Raw genomic sequence first — 20,390 nt, 5'->3', positions numbered from 1 at the left:
GCTGGCTCTGGCAGGCTGACCGACTAGGTCTCGACCATAAAAGCGTCGCGACCCTTTTGGCGGCAAATAGGTCGCAACCAACCCGAAGTATGGCTGAATGAGCGACCTGTGGCAGCCAGCCATTGTCACCATGGCGGCTACCATAACCAAAAGCCTATATGTTAACATCTCATTGAACAGAATAAATATACGTGCGGTGCGTCAGTATAATAAAAAATAATAATATATACCTAGCTTAGATATTGATAGACCAATAGGCCTTTTTATAATATATATAAATAAATAGGCCTATTGGTATATCCATCCATATTCAATTAATTTTGAATTAACTTTGTAATACAGTGAGGTTTACAATATTTATATTGATTATGTTGTATAGCCTATTGGTTTGATAAATGTCGAAGACCAATAAAATATCCTATGAAGAAAGTTATAGTGTAATATACTTTGATATAAGTGTAACAAAACAAATAAAAACTCTATTTCACAGACCCAATACTGTAAAAAAAAAAAAAGTAAGAATAAATATATAATGTGTCACGATTCATGATAGTCAAGTATTCAAAGGTATAAACCAAAGAACAAAATATGAAAATTGAAATTAAAGTTAAAAAAATTAAAGTGTCAATAATAATAGTAGGCTATAGTAATAGCATAAATGCACAATTTAAAGGGGGCCAGTGACTATACAAATCTATAGTTTATAAAAAAAAGTGTGTGTAAAGTGGCCCAACGATCAAGTATGTATGCTAACTCAGAATGTTTTGCAGCCAACAGACCAAAAACAAAAACTGTAATATACTCTGATGTACAGTATTCCTGGGACCAGGGAGCACAATTCATGAAGGTGGAATGAATAAATACGCACGTTTTGCCAAGGCCGAAGTTTGACTAAAGGAGCAACAATCGATCTGACCGTGGAGAGAATCAATCACACAACCCCTTGATTACTACCATAGCATCACTACCACTTACACCACTGTGGCTTTTATGTAAAATACAGTTACACTGACGACCAATAAAAAACAACAGTGTCACCCCTCATGTTTCATTTGATAAAAACGACAGTGTTACCCCCTATGTTTTAATTGATAAATATCGACAGTGTTACCCATTATGGTTTTTTTCATAACGACCAATAAAAAATTACGTTTTTTTACATGACGACCAATAAAAAACAACAGTGTTACCCCTTATGTTCTTTTTCATGACGACCAATAAAAAACAACATTGTTACCCCTTGTGTTTTTTTTCATGACGACCAATAAAAAACAACAGTATTACCCCTTATGTTTTTTTTAAAAAACAACAGTGTTACCCCTTATGTTTTTTTCATGACGACCAATAAAAAACAACAGTGTTACCCCTTGTGTTTTTTTTCATGACGACCTATAAATATCGACAGTGTTACCCCTTATGTTTTTTTCCCATGATGACTGATGAAAAACAATGATACCCCTGTGATACCCCTTATATTTTATTTGAGAAGGACATTTTCTTTTTTTGATATGTTTTTTTTCATTACGACCAATACGACAAAGACAACAAAGTTACCTATTATGTTTTTTTTCAAGACGACCAATAAAAAACCACAGTATTACCCCTTATGTTTTTATTCATGACGACCAATAAAAAACAACAGTGTTACCCCTTATGTTTTTTTCCCATGACGACTGATGAAAAACAACAGTGATACCCCTTATATTTTATTTGAGAAGGACATTTTCTTTTTTTATATGTTTTTTTTCATTACGACCAATACGACAAAGACAACAAAGTTACCTATTATGTTTTTTTTCAAGACGACCAATAAAAAACCACAGTATTACCCCTTATGTTTTTATTCATGACGACCAATAAAAAGCAACAGTGTTACCCCTTATGTTTTTTTTCATGACGACCAACAAAAAACAACAGTGTTACCCCTTATGTTTTTTTTCATGACGACCAATAAAAAACGACAGTGTTACCCCTTGTGTTTTTTTTTATGACGACCAATAAAAAACAACAGTGTTACCTCTTATGTTTTTTTTCATGATGACCAATAAAAAACAACAGTGTTACCCCTTATGTTTTTTTTCATGACGACCAATAAAAAACATCAGTGTAACCCCTTATGTTTTTTTTCATGACGACCAATAAAAAACAACAGTTATTGTTTTTTTCAACCCTTATGTTTTTTTTCATGACGACCAATAAAAAACAACAGTGTTACCCCTGGTGGTTTTTTTCATGACGACCAATAAAAAACAACAGTATTACCCCTTATGTTTTTTTTCATGCCGACCAATAGAAAACAACAGTGTTACCCCTTGTGTTTTTTTTCATGACGACCAATAAAAAACAACAGTGTTACCCCTTGTTTTTTTTCATGACGACCAATAAAAAACAACATTGTTACCCCTTGTGTTTTTTTTCATGACGACCAATAAAAAACAACAGTATTACCCCTTATGTTTTTTTTAAAAAACAACAGTGTTACCCCTTATGTTTTTTTTCATGACGACCAATAAAAAACAACAGTGTAACCCCTTATGTTTTTTATCATGACGACCAATAAAAAACAACAGTTATGGTTCTTTTCGACCCTTGTGGTTTTTTTCATGACGACCAATAAAAAACAACAGTATTACCCCTTATGTTTTTTTTCACGACGACCAATAAAAAACAACAGTGTTACCCCTTGTGGTTTTTTTCATGACGACCAATAAATAACAACAGTGTTACCCCTTATGTTTTTTTTCATGACGACCAATAAAAAAACAACAGTGTAACCCCTTATGTTTTTTTTCATGACGACCAATAAAAAACAACAGTGTTACCCCCTATGTTTTACTTGATAAATATCGACAGTGTTACCCCTTATGTTTTTCTTCATTACGACCAATAAAATACGACAGTGTTACCCCTTATATTTTATTTGACAAAGACAACAAAGTTACCCATTATGTTTTTTTTCATGACGACTAACAAAAAACAACAGTATTACCCCTTATGTTTTTATTCATGACGACCAATAAAAAAACAACAGTGTTACCCCCTATGTTTTAATTGATAAATATCGACAGTGTTACCCATTATGTTTTTTTTCATGACGACCAATAAAAAATGACAGTGTTACCCCTTAGGTTTTTTTTCATGACGACCAATAAAAAATGACAGTGTTACCCCTTAGGTTTTTTTTTATGACAACCAATAAAAAACAACAGTGTTACCCCTTATGTTTTTTTTCATGGCGACTAAGAAAAAACTACAGTGTTACCCCTTGTGGTTTTTTTCATGACGACCAATAAAGAACAACAGTGTTACCCCTTATGTTTTTTTTCATGAAAAACAACAGTGTCACCCCCTATGTTTTATTTGATAAATATCGACCGTGTTACCCCTTATGTTTTATTTTATGACGACCAATAAAAAACGACAGTGTTACCCCCTATGTTTTAATTGATAAATATCGACAGTGTTACCCATTATGGTTTTTTTCATGACGACCAATTAAAAATGACAGTGTTACCACTTAGGTTTTTTTTTAAGACAACCAATAAAAAACAACAGTGTTACCCCTTATGTTTTTTTTCATGGCGACTAAGAAAAAACGACAGTGTTACCCCTTGTGGTTTTTTTCATGACGACCAATAAAGAACAACAGTGTTACCCCTTATGTTTTTTTTCATGAAAAACAACAGTGTCACCCCCTATGTTTTATTTGATAAATATCGACAGTGTTACCCCTTATGTTTTTTTTCATGACGACCAATGAAAAACAACAGTGTTACCCCTTATGTTTTTTTTTATGAAAAACAACAGTGTTACCCCTTATATTTATTTCATGACGGCCGATAAAAAACGACAGTTACCCCTCATGTCACCCCTGTCGACGTTTTTGCAGGGATCCGAACCTGAGCTGTTTAGAGTGCAAACCTCCGAACTTATCAATGCACCAACAAGACATGTGATAAAGTAATCACAAAGGTTATACTTGACTTTATAATTCGCATGAAATAGAGATAAGAGTCTTCCAACAGATGACATCAACCGGACTTGAACCCCGATCTCCAGGTGGAAAGCTCACAGCTCTCTCCACTTCCCACTGAGATTTATAATATAATTATTAATATAATTAATATTATTACTATAATTATATATAATTAATATATATGACAATAGACATGATAGCATTACGTTTAAAATTAAAGATATTGTGTCTTCCACAGAAATTCAGCCGCGGTCTCCAGTGGGTTAGGCAGAGTGCACTCCACTGCACCACTGAGGCGATGACAACACACAATAATCAATCATCAATAAAGAGGTTATAAATGACATTAAAATGTATCTGTGTATTTCTATTATTTCCCTTATGGTTTTTTTCATGACGACCAATAAAAAACGACAGTGTTACCCCTTATATTATATTTGACAAAGACAACAGTGTTACCCTAAATGTATTTTTTCATGACGACCAATAAAAAACAACAGTGTTACCCCTTATGTTTTTTTTCATGACGACCAATAAAAAACAACAGTGTTACCGCTTGTGTTTTTTTTCATGACGACCAATAAAAAACAACAGTGTTACCCCTTATGTTTTTTTCATGACGACCAATAAAAAACAAGTGTTACCCCTTATGTTTTTTTTCATGACGACCAATGAAAAACAACAGTGTTACCCCTTATGTTTTTTTTCATGAAAAACAACAGTGTCACCCCCTATGTTTTATTTGATAAATATCGACAGGGTTACCCCTTATGTTTATTTCATGACGGCCGATAAAAACCGACAGAGTTACCCCTCATGTTTTTTCCATGTTGACCAATAAATAACGACAGCGGTAACCCTGTCGTCGTTTTTGCAGGGATCCGAACCTGAGCTGTTTAGAGTGTAAACCTCCGAACTTATCATTGCACCATCAAGACATGTGATAAATTTATCACAAAGGTTATAATTGCCTTCATAATTCGCATGAAATAGAGATATGAGTCTTCCAACAGGTGACATCAACTGGACTTGAACCCCGGTCTCCAGGTGAAAAGCTCACAGCTCTCTCCACTTCCCACTGAGATTTATAAATTAATTATGTCTGAGGTTATATATGACAATAGACATGATAGCATTACGTTTAAAATTAAAGATATTGTGTTTTCCACAGAAATTGAGCCGCGGTCTCCAGTGGGTTAGGCAGAGTGCACTCCACTGCACCACTGAGGCGATGACAATACACAATAATCAATCATCAATAAAGAGGATATAAATGACATTAAAATGTATCTGTGTATTTCTATTATTTCCCTTATGGTTTTTTTCATGACGACCAATAAAAAACGACAGTGTTACCCCTTATATTTTATTTGCAAAGACAACAGTGTTACCCTTAATGTATTTTTTCATGACGACCAATAAAAAACAACAGTGTTACCGCTTGTATTTTTTTTCATGACGACCAATAGAAAACAACAGTGTTACAGCTTATGTTTTTTTCATGACGACCAATAAAAAACAACAGTGTTACCCCTTATGTTTTTTTCATGACGACCAATAAAAAACAACAGTTATGCTTTTTTTCAACCCTTATGTTTTTTTTCATGACGACCAATAAAAAACAACAGTGTTACCACTTGTATTTTTTTTCATGACGACCAATAAAAAACAACAGCGTTACAGCTTATGTTTATTTCTTGACGGCCGATAAAAAACGACAGAGGTACCCCTCATGTTTTTTCCATGTTGACCAATAAAAAAACGACAGTGTCACCCCTCATGTTTCATTTGATGAAAACGACAGTGTTACCCCTCATGTTTCATTTGATAAAAAACGACAGTGTTACCCCTTGTGTTTTTTTTCATGACGACCAAAGAAAAACAACAGTGTTACCCCCTATGTTTTATTTGATAAATATCGACAGTGTTACCCCTTGTGTTTTTTTCCCATGATGACTGATGAAAAACATCAGTGATACCCCTTATATTTTATTTGAGAAGGACAATTTTCTTCTTTTTTTTAATATGTTTTTTTTCATTACGACCAATAAAATACGACAGTGTTACCCCTTATATTTTATTTGACAAAGACAACAGTGTTACCCCTTATGTTTTTTTTCATGAAGACCAATAAAAAAACAACAGTGTTACCCCTTATGTTTCATTTGATAAAAACGCTACCCCTTATGTTTATTTCACGACGGCCGATAAAATCCGACAGAGTTACCCCTCATGATTTTTCCATGTTGACCAATAAATATCGACAGTGGTACCCCTGTCGACGTTTTTACGGGGATCCGAACCTGAGCTGTTTAGAGTGTTAACCTCCGAACTTATTAATGCACCATCAAGACACCGAATAAAGTCAACACAAAGGTTATACTTGACTTTATAAATCGCATGAAATAGAGACAAGAATCTTCCAACAGATGACATCAACAGGACTTGAACCCTGGTCTCCAGGAGGAAAGCTCACAGCTCTCTCCACTTCCCACTGAGATTACTATTTTAACTATGTCTGAGGTTATATATGATGATCATGTTTTTTTTCATGATGACCAATAAAAAACAACAGTGTTACCCCTTATGTTTTTTTTCATGACGACCAATAAAAAACAACAGTTATGTTTTTTTTCAACCCTTATGTCTTTTTTCAAGACGACCAAAGAACAACAACAGTGTTACCCCCTATGTTTTATTTGATAAATATCGACAGTGTTACTCTTATGTTCTTTCCATGTTGACCAATAAAAAATTACAGTGTCCACGTTTTTGCAGAGATCCGAACCTGAGCTGTTTAGAGTTTCAACCTCCGAAATTATCAATGCGCCATCAAGACACCCGATAAGGTGAACACAATGGCTATACTTGACTTTATAATTCACATGAAATTGAGATAAGAGTCTTCAAACAGACGACATCAACCGGACTTGAACCCCGGTCACCTGTGTTCGAACCTCATTTTTAAGTTACAAATTCCCACTGAGATTTGTAACTTAAAAATGTCTGTGGTTAAATATGACATGATAGCGTTACGTTTAAAATTAAAGCTATTGTGTTTTCCACAGAAATTGAGCCGCGGTCTCCAGTGGGTTAGGCATAATTTCCACATTGTTTACTTGCTGAGGTTTGTGAATAACAGTTGCTAGTTGGCAGAACTCTTTCTACACACCAGTAGAGTGTTTATCAGAGTGGAGCCCTGAATGTGACGTCACCCGTCATCTCGTCTCTGTAAACAATGGATGTTGCGCAGCATTTATTATGACGTCATTATATAGACTCTCTCAGCACCCCCCCCTGGGACTGACTTCCCGCGTCCCTGGTGTTACCCCCTATATTTTATTCGATACATTTCGACAGTGTTGTATATTACACTATAACTTTCTTCATAGGATATTTTATTAGTCTTTGACATTTAACAAATCAATAGGCTATACAATATAATCAATATAAATGTGTACACATCACTGTATTGCAAAGTTAATTTAAAATTAATTAAATATAGATGGATAGACCAATAGGCCTATTATTGTATGCACGTTTTTATTATACTGACGCACGTGTAGTTATTCTGTTCAGTGAGATGTTAACTGATAACATATAGGCTTTTTGTTATGGTAGCAGCCATGGTGACAATGGCTGGCTGCCACAGGTCGCTCATTCAGCCATACCTCTGGTTGGTTGCGACCTATTTGCCGCCAAAAGGGTCGCGACGCTTTTATGGTCGAGACCTAGTCGGTCAGCCTGCCAGAGCCAGCTGCCAGCCGCAGCCAGCGGCCAGTGGCCAGCGGCAGACAGCCGGGCCTGTCGTCGCAGCCAGCCAGCCGATACCAGCCAGGCGTCGCAGCCCGTCATTACGCCGTATAATTATCATACCATCGTACTAAATCATACAAAAATGTTCAAATGAAAGAGGCCGATTGCGTCAGTAAGTTTGACTAAAAGAGCAGACATTTATCTGACCCCGGAGAGAATCGAACAACCGCCTTGATTACTAACCAGGCGTCACTACCGCTTGAACCACTGTGACAAATCTTCTATTGCACTTATATTAACCTATATCACTCTATAACGTAGAACTTTGTGCATAACATACCTTATTAGGCTTATTGACATTTAACAAAACAAATAGGCTATATATAATATATAAAATACATTATTTGAATACTCCCCAAATTACAACTAATATACCACTCTATAACGAAGAACTTTGTGTATAATATACCTCATTAGGCTTACTGTCATTTAACAAAATAAATAGGTTATATAATATCTAAAAATACATTATTTGAATCCGCCCCAAATTACAACTAATATATTTTATTGACACTGATAGACAAACGATTTCATCATTTTAAACTGTAGGCCTACTTCAATATAAAAATATAAAAATAATATTTGCAATAAAGAGCTGTAGGAAGCTTTCGCCAGAGAGCATGGCTCTCTGGTACTTCAACTGTCTCAAAAAACCTGTTAAGCTACCTTAACATGCAAATTAGCTGATAAACGACCGCCCATAGATTTTGAGCGACCAAGCCAGCCAGCGACCACAGCGACTGAAAGCAGCCAGACGAGCGACCTACGTCGCGACCAATGCGACCTACGACGCGACCAATGCGACCTACGACGCGACCAATGCGACCTACGACGCGACCAATGCGACCTACGACGCGACCAATGCGACCTACGACGCGACGCACGTCGTTGGCCTCAGAGAGCTCGGCCTTCCTCCTCTGAGGTCGTGGCCGGCCCGGGCCTCCTATTTCATGGATCCTGCAGTTCTTATTTATACGTCGATGGAGGAGTGTTTAAAGCCATCACTTATACATCCGAAATACATGAAAAGAGACAGGGTTCGTGGACATTGACTGTATTGACACTAGAAAGCATTCAAAAGATCTGCGAAGAATTTTGGAAAATTCTCGCTCCGCCTCTATGGACAATTAACACTCATGCATCACATCGTGGTAGAACATAAAGCTGTACATAATCGGAACCATTTCGCCGTCTCTAGGCGTCCGGTGAAGTCCAGTCGTCCACCAGCAGTTGCAACAATTGCAAGAGTAGACTGAATATAGCACGGGTTAGTAACACTTTTGTGAAAATGTAGAAAAATTAAAACCGTGACAAAAATGTCCATTCACATTAAGGGCAAGGCGCGTGTAGTTGGCAATGACACAGAAAATACCACAAGCAGTAGCCTACTAAACAAAGATTGCAAACCAATAATCCCCGCCCACCCAAGTCATTATATACGACATTGGGATAAAGTGAATTAGCGTTTTTTTTTTTTCTTTTGTCACGATAAAATTACAAATAGATTATCGACAGTATTTTGTAACAGTCAGTCAGCTTGACACATGAAAACCCTTCTGCATCGATATTGCTCAGGGAGATTAATGAATTAAGAAGTTCTGTTCTTGCGTAAGAATCGATATTTGGCCGACAGCAGTCGTTCCTGTACAATCATTTTCAAAATATGAGTTCTAAGAAAGTAGCCTACGATACGTCGCACTTGGCTTGCATGAAACATATTTTCAGCATGCATATTTATGACAAGCTCTGTTCACCCGAACCCATCTTGTGGGTTCGGGTGAACCCACCCATCTTGTGGGTAGCACTATGTTTTCAATGGCCTAATGCATTTATTTTCTCCAATGCTGTTGATCAATATCAAGAAGAAAATGCTGTATGCCTGTTGCAAACAGAGGAACATAAATTAGACAGATAAAGGTGGAATGTGCGCAAAAGAGTTTTGCTTCTTATTGTAGACCTACCATATTATTGTCAGTGTTTTGTTTTAGATACCCTTTCATGTGTGTATGAATGAATAGGTAGCGAAAGTAATTAAGAGCATGTATCAGTTCGATTATTTGTGTCTTATGGACCACCCATAGCACATGGTTATGTGTTGTTCACTCTCATTACAACAGTCTCATTACTCTCAAGTAACAGTTTTTTTTAAACCCCTTACTACATTTATTCTGAATGGATGGATTTATGGACAGCAGTCCCAAAGCTTGTGTGAGCCGTGGTTGAAAGCTTGAAGCGTGAGGCTTGGGAAGGACGGCAAAGGGTCCTAGCCTGCCTTATGGAAAAGAATGGGCTTGACCATGCCGGTGAGGATCTTCGGCACGTGGACGCTCACGATCTCCGAGATCATCTCGGGGAAGCAGACGCGGTTCTGCAGCGACTGCGCTTGCACGAAGAGATCGTAGGTGAACTGGTGGAGCTTCCTGATGATCTGGAAGAACAAGAACACAGAACGAGCGACATGAATATCCTGCCGTAGGGACCGCAGCATGCCTGATGAGATGTAATCGAGGAGTTAAATATTAATAAACTACCAGCGCCTCTATGAAAGTATTCGCAGCACAAAGAACGATTTGATATATGAGCCATCATGAATTTGGCATCCAAATAAAAGTAGATACTGAATCTCCCCAGCCTTACCCTAAATGGGCTCTAGGGTTTAGGATGCTTGAAGTGCCACGAGGGGTGTGTGTGTATGTGTTATCTGGATGTTCTCTTAAGAGGCAGTCTTCAACAGCACCAAAGGATGCCCTGCCAGAAAAACGCCCCTTGGAATACGATCTAAAACATTCGGGGATTACTTTTTCGTAACATGTACTTACAACCTTTAGAAAATAAATCGGTGAAATATTCATTTACGATCTAGGCGGGTAACCAAGACGCAGGGGCTGAACCGGTGGGTAATGTGACCCGGTATACTGTGTGGGACTGGACCCGCGCCGACTTATTTTCAACACAGCGGTGCAAGGACGCATTTGACAGCCAATACATCAATGATGCCACTCCTCACTCTCCTTGCTAACGTTGAGACGGTTGAGTACTTCTCATACTCGCAGACACATCCACATAGAGAAAGTACACCCTCCACACTGCCAAAATAGAAAGAGGTATAAGATGACACGATTTTTACCTCGGAGGGGGGACAGGACATTCTGGTCGGGCTAGCCCAGGCACAGTGTGTTGCCCGGGATTTTAAACGAAGGATGGGCGGGGATGGAGGGGCGATGTGGCGGGACTATGAGCGATTGTTTACCGGGTGCAGATAGTCCAGCAGCTGGGTGAGCTGAAACAGTCTCTGGGTGCGGGTGGTCTCGCCGTGGTGGCTGGCCAGGCGCTCCAGCTCGTTGATGTAGGAGGTCCGCAGCTTGTCGAAGCCCTGCTGGTTCTTCAGGCCCTCCACCGGGACTGGGGTGGAAGGAGGGGCAAAAACGGGGCATTGATTCACCAAACCAAACCCAAAACTTTCAATTCAGCACATTCTGCAGTAAAAATCGAATACAAAAAAAGCGATAAGCGCAAAATGACAACATGTAAATATTTACTATTCACTTATCCAGAGCAACGAGCCGGGAATTCTGATACGAGAGCATCACAAAGGCGCAGGCGTTTTGTTCATGTAAGCCTACAGGTGCAGCGATTGTGAAGGAACTTAACGGTTTTACGTTTTTTTTGGAGAAAACCCCCACTACCCAACCAACAGTGGAGACAGAGATGTGTGCCAACCAGGTGCTGAGACAGCGGCGGACGTTACTCACTGATGCTGAAGAGGAGCAGGGCCTTCATGCAGAGGTACTCCTCCTGGGTGACCCGCAGCATGCTGAAACGCTGGGACAAGAGCTGCATCCTCACACAGTGTTCGTACATGCTGGACACCTGCATCCGCTGCCTGGTAGGGGGGGAGGGAACAAAGCACAACGGTGTTGGGGGGGGGTGGGAGATGCACGGTGAGGGAGAGGGGGGGGATTGGAGGCAGGATTAAAGGTAGGAAAGGGAATCGGATGGAGGGGAGAGGGGGGGACAAAGACATCACAACCGTGTAGTGGGCAGTGGGAGGTGGATGGTGTGTGTGTGTGTGTGTGTGTGTGTGTGTGTGTGTGTGTGTGTGTGTGTGTGTGTGTGTGTGTGTGTGTGTGTGTGTGTGTGTGTGTGCGCGTGTGCGCGCGTGTGTGTGTGTGTAGGGGGCGTACGAAACGTGTCCGATCCGGGGGGCTGCGGGGTTGGGGGGGGGGGGGGGGGGGGTGTTCGCAATAAGGGATCCCAAAGATGGTTGTACAGAGGGGGTGGGGGAGAGGGAAAGAAAAAGAAGAAAAAAAAGTAGCAGTACAGGTGAGAAAAAATAAGCGAAGACGGATAATGGAAAATGAGAAGGAGACGGAGAGGCAGAGAAAAATGAGGGTCAGATGCAAGGGCACGCGTATCCATTACCATTCAGGTCGGCTGCAGCCAGCTAGAGTGACAGAGGTCTAATGCAGACTGAATGAGCACTTTGCTGGCCGCATGAAACATCAGACAGACGCGGGCAGCTCCCGGGGACCGGGGGCATGCTTTAGGATTCCACGCACACAACCTTCCTCGATGCTGCGCTGACTGAACCCAGCTCTCTCAGGGAAAAGGGGGGAGCAGTGTAGGGGAAACCCACCATCTCGCTGTCATGGTACGGCTGCTTCTCTGCTACACAATCAAATATGTAGAGCACTTCCTATAATTGAGTCAATTGAGTTTCTCTTCCTGTTTATGCTTGCTACGTTTGAGTCTAAACCCGTTCATTAGCGTTCATGATTTCCTCCTACAGAATCGTGATGTGTTTAGTATATTCATCATATACACTTGTTAAATGTCAGTATTTTTCCATAATATTTCTATAATGACAATAATGAGATTGTAACAACTGAGGGGGGCGGGGGCGTGGGGGGGATAGCGGGCAACTATGATAAATGTTTAACTATAACATCATTATATTATAAAAGTATATATTAGAGCTGTCAGTTAAACGCGTTATTAACGGCGTTAACGCAAACCAAATTTAACGGCGTTAAATTTTTTATCGCGCGATTAACGCAATTATTTTATTAAAAAATATATATATATATTTTTTTTTCTTTGGCTCAAAACAAAGAAGCAGTAGCCTGACTGCTATGTTCAAATGACATTTGTTCAAAGCAGTCGTTTAATTGCACTATAGGCTCTTTTTTTGTATCGTCCTGTTTTGATCAGTGTATATGCCAATGTTGTTATCAATAAAAAATCATTTGCACAAGGCAAGCCGATGCACTTCACCATGTTGATAAGAGAATTAAAATTAGAAGAATTATGGGACAAAAAAATCAAGGGATATTTAGCATAGAAAAATAATTTGAGATTAATCGCGATTAATTAGAGTTAACTATGACATTAATGCGATTAATCACGATTAAATATTTTAATCGCTTGACAGCTCTAGTATATATATGTTCTGCATGGCCGATTTTAGTGGCTCTAGTAATCCTGGATGCATGTACGGGAAATACTCCAAATAAAAGCCTGCTCATGCGTCTCGATACCACCCCAAGATCTAAGACAGTGAGACGGTGTGAAGGGCCAAAAACATTTCCGGAGCAGTTAGAACGGTAGCTTTATGAGGGGAGCGAAAAGATAAAATGAAAGCTTTAAGATGAAAGCAAAATAAGTGAATACAGAGACAGAAGCTCTCATCTTGGTTAAATTGACGAGGAGGTTTCAATCTTGAAATAGAATAAATGATGAATTCAGGCGATTCCTCTTGGGGTTATGTGTTAAGCAGGTGCAAGGGGGGAAAGAAGGGAAATAAAGAGAATATACTTGTTTACTCCACAATGAGTAAGTGTGCTCACTTTGGGAGGGTTCGCTCACTTTGTGTTCCCAGTGACAGTTCAAACCTCCTTATGCATCAACAAACTATAATGCCAACTTTGTTGTGGGGGTGAGCAGACAGGCAATAGTTTATTCAATAGAGAACAAACTTAATAGCGGAAAAGGGAAACTTTTTCGTTAAGGGAAAATAGCTTATGAATTGCAATGTTTAGCTGTTGACATACTCATCAAAGATCAGGTCTGGAGCAAAGTACAGCATGGAGCCATTAGTGAGCGTGTAAGACCTCCATCCCAGGGCAAATACCATCACCCCCATCCACGAAGACTGGATCACGAACATCTGGTCGTCCACGTGCAGGTCGCGGAAACCTGCCCAGGTGAGGGGGGGGATCAGTCACCAGACCACTCTTTTTATGTGTATTACTACATTACTACATTAGATGAAAAGATAATTCTCCATTCTTCAAACAAAGACATGGTTGGTATGAAGTGTGAGCTGGTGTTTCTTCTGTTATACACATGAACACATCGCCCTCTAGTGGCAGATATCAGAAATATGCAGATTCTGTGCTTTAAATCTTTGCTCGGCCACGGTTTGCATTTAATAGAGAAAACAAATGGGTATGACTGTATGTTAACCTTTATGAAAATATTAAATCTGAAAGGAGCTTTTGGCCAGGTCTTGCTTAGCGTTAAACATTTGGCCTTGGCTAGCATTAGAGATGCTGTGATGCTCTTTGACTTTGTATTTGTAGGTATGTGTGTATATAAATGCTGACGTACATAGCTTATATTGATATAATTTCCTTTTTGTTCATTCTTCCAACACAGTATATATGCTAAAATACAACCTGGCCTCAGTGAGAATAAAATGCAAATTTTCCAAACTACCACTTAATTGATGAGACCAGACTGCTTGATAACCTTAGACAAGCTAGAAAGAGCGAGATATAGCGAGTCTCTCACACACACACACACACAGCGATTAAGAGACGCTGAAAAAGAAAGTGACAAATAAAGACAGAGACAGACATTCAGCAAGATAGAGAGTGATATAGACATATACAGAGAAAGATAGCGACACAGACAGACATACGGCAAAAGAGAGAGAGAGAGAGAGAGAGATAGAGAGAGAGAGAGAGAGAGAGAGAGAGATAGAGAGAGAGAGAGAGAGAGAGAGAGAGAGAGAGAGAGAGAGAGAGAGAGAGAGAGATAGAGATAGAGATAGAGATAGAGATAGAGAGAGAGAGAGAGAGAGAGAGAGAGAGAGACATAGATAAAGAGAGACACAGAGAGAGAGAGATAGACATACATAGATAAAGAGAGACACAGAGAAAGACAGAGTGAGATAGCAAGACAGGGTGCTGGGTAGACGTACACAAAGCAAGCGAGAGATGGATATACTGAGACTGAGCTAGAGAGAAAGAGAGATAGAAAAGAGACGGGTAGACAAGAGATGATAGACACAGACGCAGACTGTTAGAGACAGACAGACTGACAGACACAGACAGACAGACAGACAGACAGACAGACAGACAGACAGCACAGACAGCACAGACAGCACAGACAGCACAGACAGCACAGACAGCACAGACGTGTACCTGGTATGGCTTTGGCCCAGTGCACCACCGTGACCAGCTGCCTCTCTCCCAGCTCGTTGAGGCTGGTCAGAAGGGAGCTGGGGCTGTCCGGCAGCGTGGGGTCATGGCCCGCATTGACCACCATGGGTTCAATGGCCTGCAGCTGGCTGAGCAGGGAGAGGCACGAGTGCAGGCTTGGAGAGGGACCCGGGTCCAGGCTCTGGGAGCAGGCTGCAGTTGGGAGGAGACAAGGAGCAGGGCCTTAGCCGAAGCAGACAGACCCGCCTAACACGGTGGTGGAGGAGAGAACGGACAGGTCAATGGATGACAGGTCGGATGGATCGATGTTAAGCACAACCACATAGCATTAGACAAAGGAAGTGAACTGCCCCCCAAACGTGCACACACACACACTTTCCTCCCGGTGATGACCCTCAACCATCTCTCTACACTCTAAATAATATTGATTATAATATAATAAGCGATTTCTTAAAAAGTTTGTTATAAATATTTGAACAAATTGCCCCCTCATGTTTTTCGTACTGAAAGGCATTGCAGTAATACTGATTATATTCCTGCTACTGTCGGATCGGTCTCAAGTCACTTTGGACAGAAACTAGGAACACTGACATTGTATGCATGTGTGTATATAAATGCTGATGTACATAGCTTATATTGATATAATTTCCTTTTTGTTCATTCTTCCAACACAATATATGCTAAAATACCACCTGGCCTCAGCGAGAATAAAATGCAAATTTTCGAAACTACCACTTCATTGATGAGACCAGACTGCTTGATAACAAGCTAGAAAGAGCGAGATATAGCGAGTCTCACACACACACACACACACACACACACACACACACACACACACACACACACACACACGTCACTTTGGACAGAAACTAGGAACACTGACTGAAGACGAATGAGGGAAGCTAAACCTGAGGATGGACAGAATACCGATGAATACAAAGCGACAGAATACAGACAGAGAGCCTGAGCCTCACCTGCGTAGCTTGTGGGGGCAATCCTACTGGCTTCGAACACTCGATCACTCCCTGACGCCAGGGGCATCTCTTCATCCCTGCTTCGCGTTTGAGTGGCAACCTTTAGCCTCCGACCTGAATAGAATGGAATAGAAGAGATGAGGATAGAATCGCACGTGATAGAGTCGATGGAAAGGATAGGACATTTTCTAACCCAAACAACTATTCATTCAATTAAAAACCCACGCAGATATAATGAAGTCAATTAAAGAGGATAGACTAAAGGAAACCGATGAATAGTTCCAAATGCTGTATATCAAGCCAACCGTTTTATTTGCTGTGCTTATTACACAAAACAGTACAAGGCCAATAAAGGAAAACAGCTTGACGAACGGGGTGGGAGACAAAGAGCCAACATTAAATAAGAAAATTATGAAACTAATATTGTGATTCATTTACATAAGGTTGTGGGCGAGCGTTGCTTTGGTTTGGCACTTTCCTCCTGGAATGTGCCATTGGCCTGCGCTGAAATGAAATGGCTACAGTACATCTGGCTGGGAAGGAACATGTGATGACTTCATTTAGACGAAGTCTCTACACGTTTTCTTGACTAAATTCTGCCGAGATTTAGCACTCGTCGTAACAATTACTCGAACTCCATTCACTCGCGATGTGTTCCCGGAGATAAGAGAGCAGCTTTTCCTCCGGGAAATGTCTTGGTCAAGGTGGTAGAGGAGGGCGCGGGGGGGGGGGGGGTTTACCATTCAAAAAGCTTTATGGCACGACTATTGTTGTTAACAGTATTACCAATGCATTATTTATCTATATTCTTTGCACCTGATGGAAGTAAGTTTCCTTGACCCTACGAGTTTTTTTTATACATGTGTAGTCAAGGCGGGGACCCTATTGTTGTTAAGGCAACATACAGTGCTGAGGGAAACACTGAACTGGAGGGGGGAGACAGGGAGAGACAGAGGGACCGGGAGAAAGGGAAAGAGGGAGACAGGGAGACAGGGAGAGAATGAGGCGGGGGGTAAGGGAGACCGGGAGAGAGGCTCACCTTTGAGGCTCATGCCAGACATGAAGCATCTCTTTAAGCGGCACGAGGCACAGTTCTTTCGCCTCAGTTTGTCGATGGTGCAGTCATTGCGGCTGGCACAGAGGTGGTTCTGTTTACCTAGAGACACGCGGGCACACGCATGAGTGCACACACACAAAAGCACACACACGTACATAAACGCACTGTACTTTAGCATTGCCCCCTGCTACCAGTCGTAACAACAACATGTAGGCGTGAACCAATAACAAAAGAACAAGCTCTTTCTCTCTCGCTCTTTCTCTCTCTCTCTCTCTCTCTCTACCGCTTCAATCTAAGGTCACTCTGCCCCGTCTGTGTGAGAAAGTCGGTGGGCTTAATCGAATGGGATGGCAAATAATGGCCAATACTATCGGCGTTTTATGTGTGCGTAGGTTTGTAAAGTGTGTGTGTGCGTGTATGTGTGTGGTTCTTGCTTTGTCTGAGTTTAGGTGTGTGGGGGGGGGGGGGGGGGGGTCTGTCTGTGTGTAGGTTAAGGTGTAACTTTCTTGTATAATTACTGTTTGCTGTTAATTTTTTAGAGGTGACGTAAATTAACATTTGTGTTAATTTTCAGCTGTAACTGCGTTATAGTTGTTTCAAGTTGTTGTTTAGTGTGCATCAAAGTTGATGGATGCGTGCGTGTACCTGCTGCAGCCCTCTTGAAGAACACCTTGCAGCTTCCGCAGGTGACGGCCCCGTAATGACAACCTGAGGCGTCGTCTCCACATACTTGGCACACTCTACGGTCTGACAGGTACACGCTCATTCCTGGGAACATATCGTCATATCTACACCGAAACACACACGCACACACACACAAACCGCCAAATTAAAGAGTAGAGTATTACACCAGTATGCCTATTTGAAAGAGAATAGATCACATATCACGGAAAGAGATAAAATATTAACTCAGAGGTTAATGTGTCAAAGCCTTTTGGAGAGCCATTCCACCTTTTGCCCTTAGGGCAGACGATGAATCACAAGACGGCAGTCTTATAGTTGAAAAGACATCCTAGCAAAGGGAAGCCAGGCAATGCAGACACAAGAAGCCATGAACTGTGGTCGGCCAGCGAACACAAGTGCTACACACCACACACGAGTACAGCATAGCTATTCATAGAGATGACAACGTGTGTAAAAGGTAGATTATCACTAAATTCCATTAGCTAAGCACCTCAGAGTGGCACTGCTCCACGAGTAAAACGTAGGAAACTTTAGAAAGATGGTGGCAATAAAACTAAATAACATTGTTTTTCTTCAGATTATTATTTTGGAGAAAGGACTCATTGAAGGATATTTGTTACTAATGTAATATCATATTTGTATATATATTATATATTACAAACCAAATTTATACTTATTCGTAGAAAACTATTTAATAGTCGCCTTTATAATGGCACTGATAAACTTCCTTTAATTTTAGCAGTATAATAAGACGCCATAAAAATTAATCCTGGGGTTTAGAGGTTTAGGCTGAGTTGTACAACACCATTCACCAGAGTCCTCACGTCCTTCTCATGAGTCCAAATGATATTATGCTGAAATGTTTATAGGTCACCAACGTAGACAGCTGCCTCATCGTACGCCAACCTTACTTTCCCCCTGCCATGGTTAAATAAAACTGCAATAACTGCAGTCAAATGGGCACGGTGTATGAAGACTACCATTATTTGAAGTGTCATCAGGGGGAGGCCTTTGGCCTATTTTATCAAAATGAACTTGGCGGACCTACCTGAAACTTGGATCTCTGTATTCAACCCAGCTGGGAGATTCGGTCTTGATGTTGGAGTAATGTCCCAGGCCTTGTGGAACCGCAGTTTGGTAACTTTCCACCTGGCCGTACCCCTGAGTCATCACTGTCTGTAAGCCACTGTTTGCATCTCGGTTGCCGTCGCTGGAGGGGGCACAATAGCAGGGTTGCCTCGGTCCAAATGAGGGTTGCCCATAGTTACAGTATTTGCAGGACAAATTATGTCCGCACAATCTACTTCTCTCCGGCTCGGTCCGATCGCTGTATAGTACATGCGAACCAACGCACCACATCCCCGGTGTGTCCCTGAAAAGTGGCGGGGTCGCCGTTTGAGTCGAAGTCTTCACGTGCAGCAATTCGTCCTGTTTGGGTAGAGCGGACGGCTCGTCCACAGCGTTCATGATGAACAAGTTGGACTCCTTGACGACATATCGTGCTATCGCGGGATGAGCACGCGTCTCGGGCAGCGCGTAGTCCCCTTGACTGGATCCGAGCAGACCCATACAGCTGCCCTGATACATGTCATCAGACACCTGATCGAATGCGCCCTGCTCCATCTCCTCCGGGTCTTTCGGCTGCCCCCTGATCACTTCGGGGGACACGCTCACCCCTGGTCCGAACTCAGACGCACTTTGTATGCTGTTGGCGGCGGCAGACGGGACGCTTTCTGCGAAGGCGTTCTTGGAGCAATTATTCAGGTCGTTGGGCTGTGGAGCCGAATCCAAGCCCAGGGACACGGATACGGCGGTGCTGAGCTCGATGGCCACCGGGCAGGGACATGTCTCTCCTGAAATATATTGCTGATCGCGTCCGTTCGCTGTTGACGAGCTCTGAGTTAGTCCGCGTGCAGACGCTTTCAAGTGGAAAGACATCTTTGATTGTTTCTTTACGGTTGATGTATAAGAGGAGAAACAGTTTTTCCGACAAGAGGGGACTGGCTTACCATACGAAGACTCGGTCATGTGTTAAGATCACTCTCAACGCAGCTTCTTTTTCGTGGTGAATTAAAGTATTCTCCAATTTGCTCTGCGAAGGGCAGCGGTCATTCGGTTTCAATTCATAGCTTTGTGTTCTAATGAACTAAGTATCCAGCCAAATCACACGTTGGGGTTTTACCTAATTATGCAAATGTAGTTTTTTTGCCCTTCCAAAAGTAAAACCACTCGATCGTTACTTCTCAACGCTTCTTTGACGTACAAGGGAGGTGGGGGGTGGGGGGTGTTGAAAGTATGTCGGCAACTTCAGCGAGAGAAAATACAGACCGTCATGTCATTTGGTAGCCACTAGCCAGCTCCGCGCCTCCCCGTCTTTAGATCTCGGCTGCCGAACAGCGAATTCGCGGTAATCTCGCGTTGCCAATCCCACGAGACAA

At 41.3% G+C, this 20,390-nt stretch overlaps 1 protein-coding gene across 4 annotated transcripts; it reads right to left on the bottom strand.

Moving 5' to 3' along the window:
• Window positions 1–8,830: 8,830 nt before the first annotated feature.
• LOC115552233 (androgen receptor) lies at window positions 8,831–20,293 on the bottom strand. 4 transcript variants are annotated; one of them, XM_030368126.1, is made up of 10 exons: window positions 19,962–20,292; window positions 19,001–19,835; window positions 17,914–18,056; window positions 17,251–17,367; window positions 16,212–16,325; window positions 15,220–15,429; window positions 13,843–13,987; window positions 11,545–11,675; window positions 11,043–11,194; window positions 8,831–10,220 (listed from the first exon to the last, which is right to left on the bottom strand). In XM_030368126.1, the coding sequence occupies exons 1-10, from the start codon at window positions 19,978–19,980 to the stop codon at window positions 10,056–10,058; spliced, it is 2,031 nt and encodes a 676-aa protein (XP_030223986.1). In that variant the 5' UTR covers window positions 19,981–20,292; the 3' UTR covers window positions 8,831–10,055. The 4 variants fall into 4 exon arrangements, with proteins under 4 accessions (XP_030223986.1, XP_030223985.1, XP_030223988.1 ...); XM_030368125.1 differs by having other exon boundaries at window positions 19,001–20,293; XM_030368128.1 differs by lacking the exons at window positions 19,001–19,835; window positions 19,962–20,292 and adding an exon at window positions 18,777–18,802.
• Window positions 20,294–20,390: the final 97 nt, after the last annotated feature.

This window comes from Gadus morhua, chromosome 10, assembly GCF_902167405.1.
Source record: "Gadus morhua chromosome 10, gadMor3.0, whole genome shotgun sequence".
In the NCBI taxonomy this organism is placed as follows: Eukaryota; Metazoa; Chordata; class Actinopteri; order Gadiformes; family Gadidae; genus Gadus; species Gadus morhua.
Note: the sequence above shows the minus strand (reverse complement) of the source record. Positions and strands in the feature narration are given on the sequence as shown.

Excerpts from the sequence above, each read along its gene's own strand:
- LOC115552233 (XM_030368125.1), bottom strand. The coding sequence starts at position 19,980 with ATGACCGAGTCTTCGTATGGTAAGCCAGTCCCCTCTTGTCGGAAAAAC. Across the intron at positions 16,326-17,250 it reads GTCTGGCATGAGCCTCAAAG|GTCGGAGGCTAAAGGTTGCC; the intron begins GTGAGCCTCTCT and ends CATTCTATTCAG. Across the intron at positions 11,676-13,842 it reads CCAGACCTGATCTTTGATGA|GCAGCGGATGCAGGTGTCCA; the intron begins GTATGTCAACAG and ends CCCCCCTACCAG.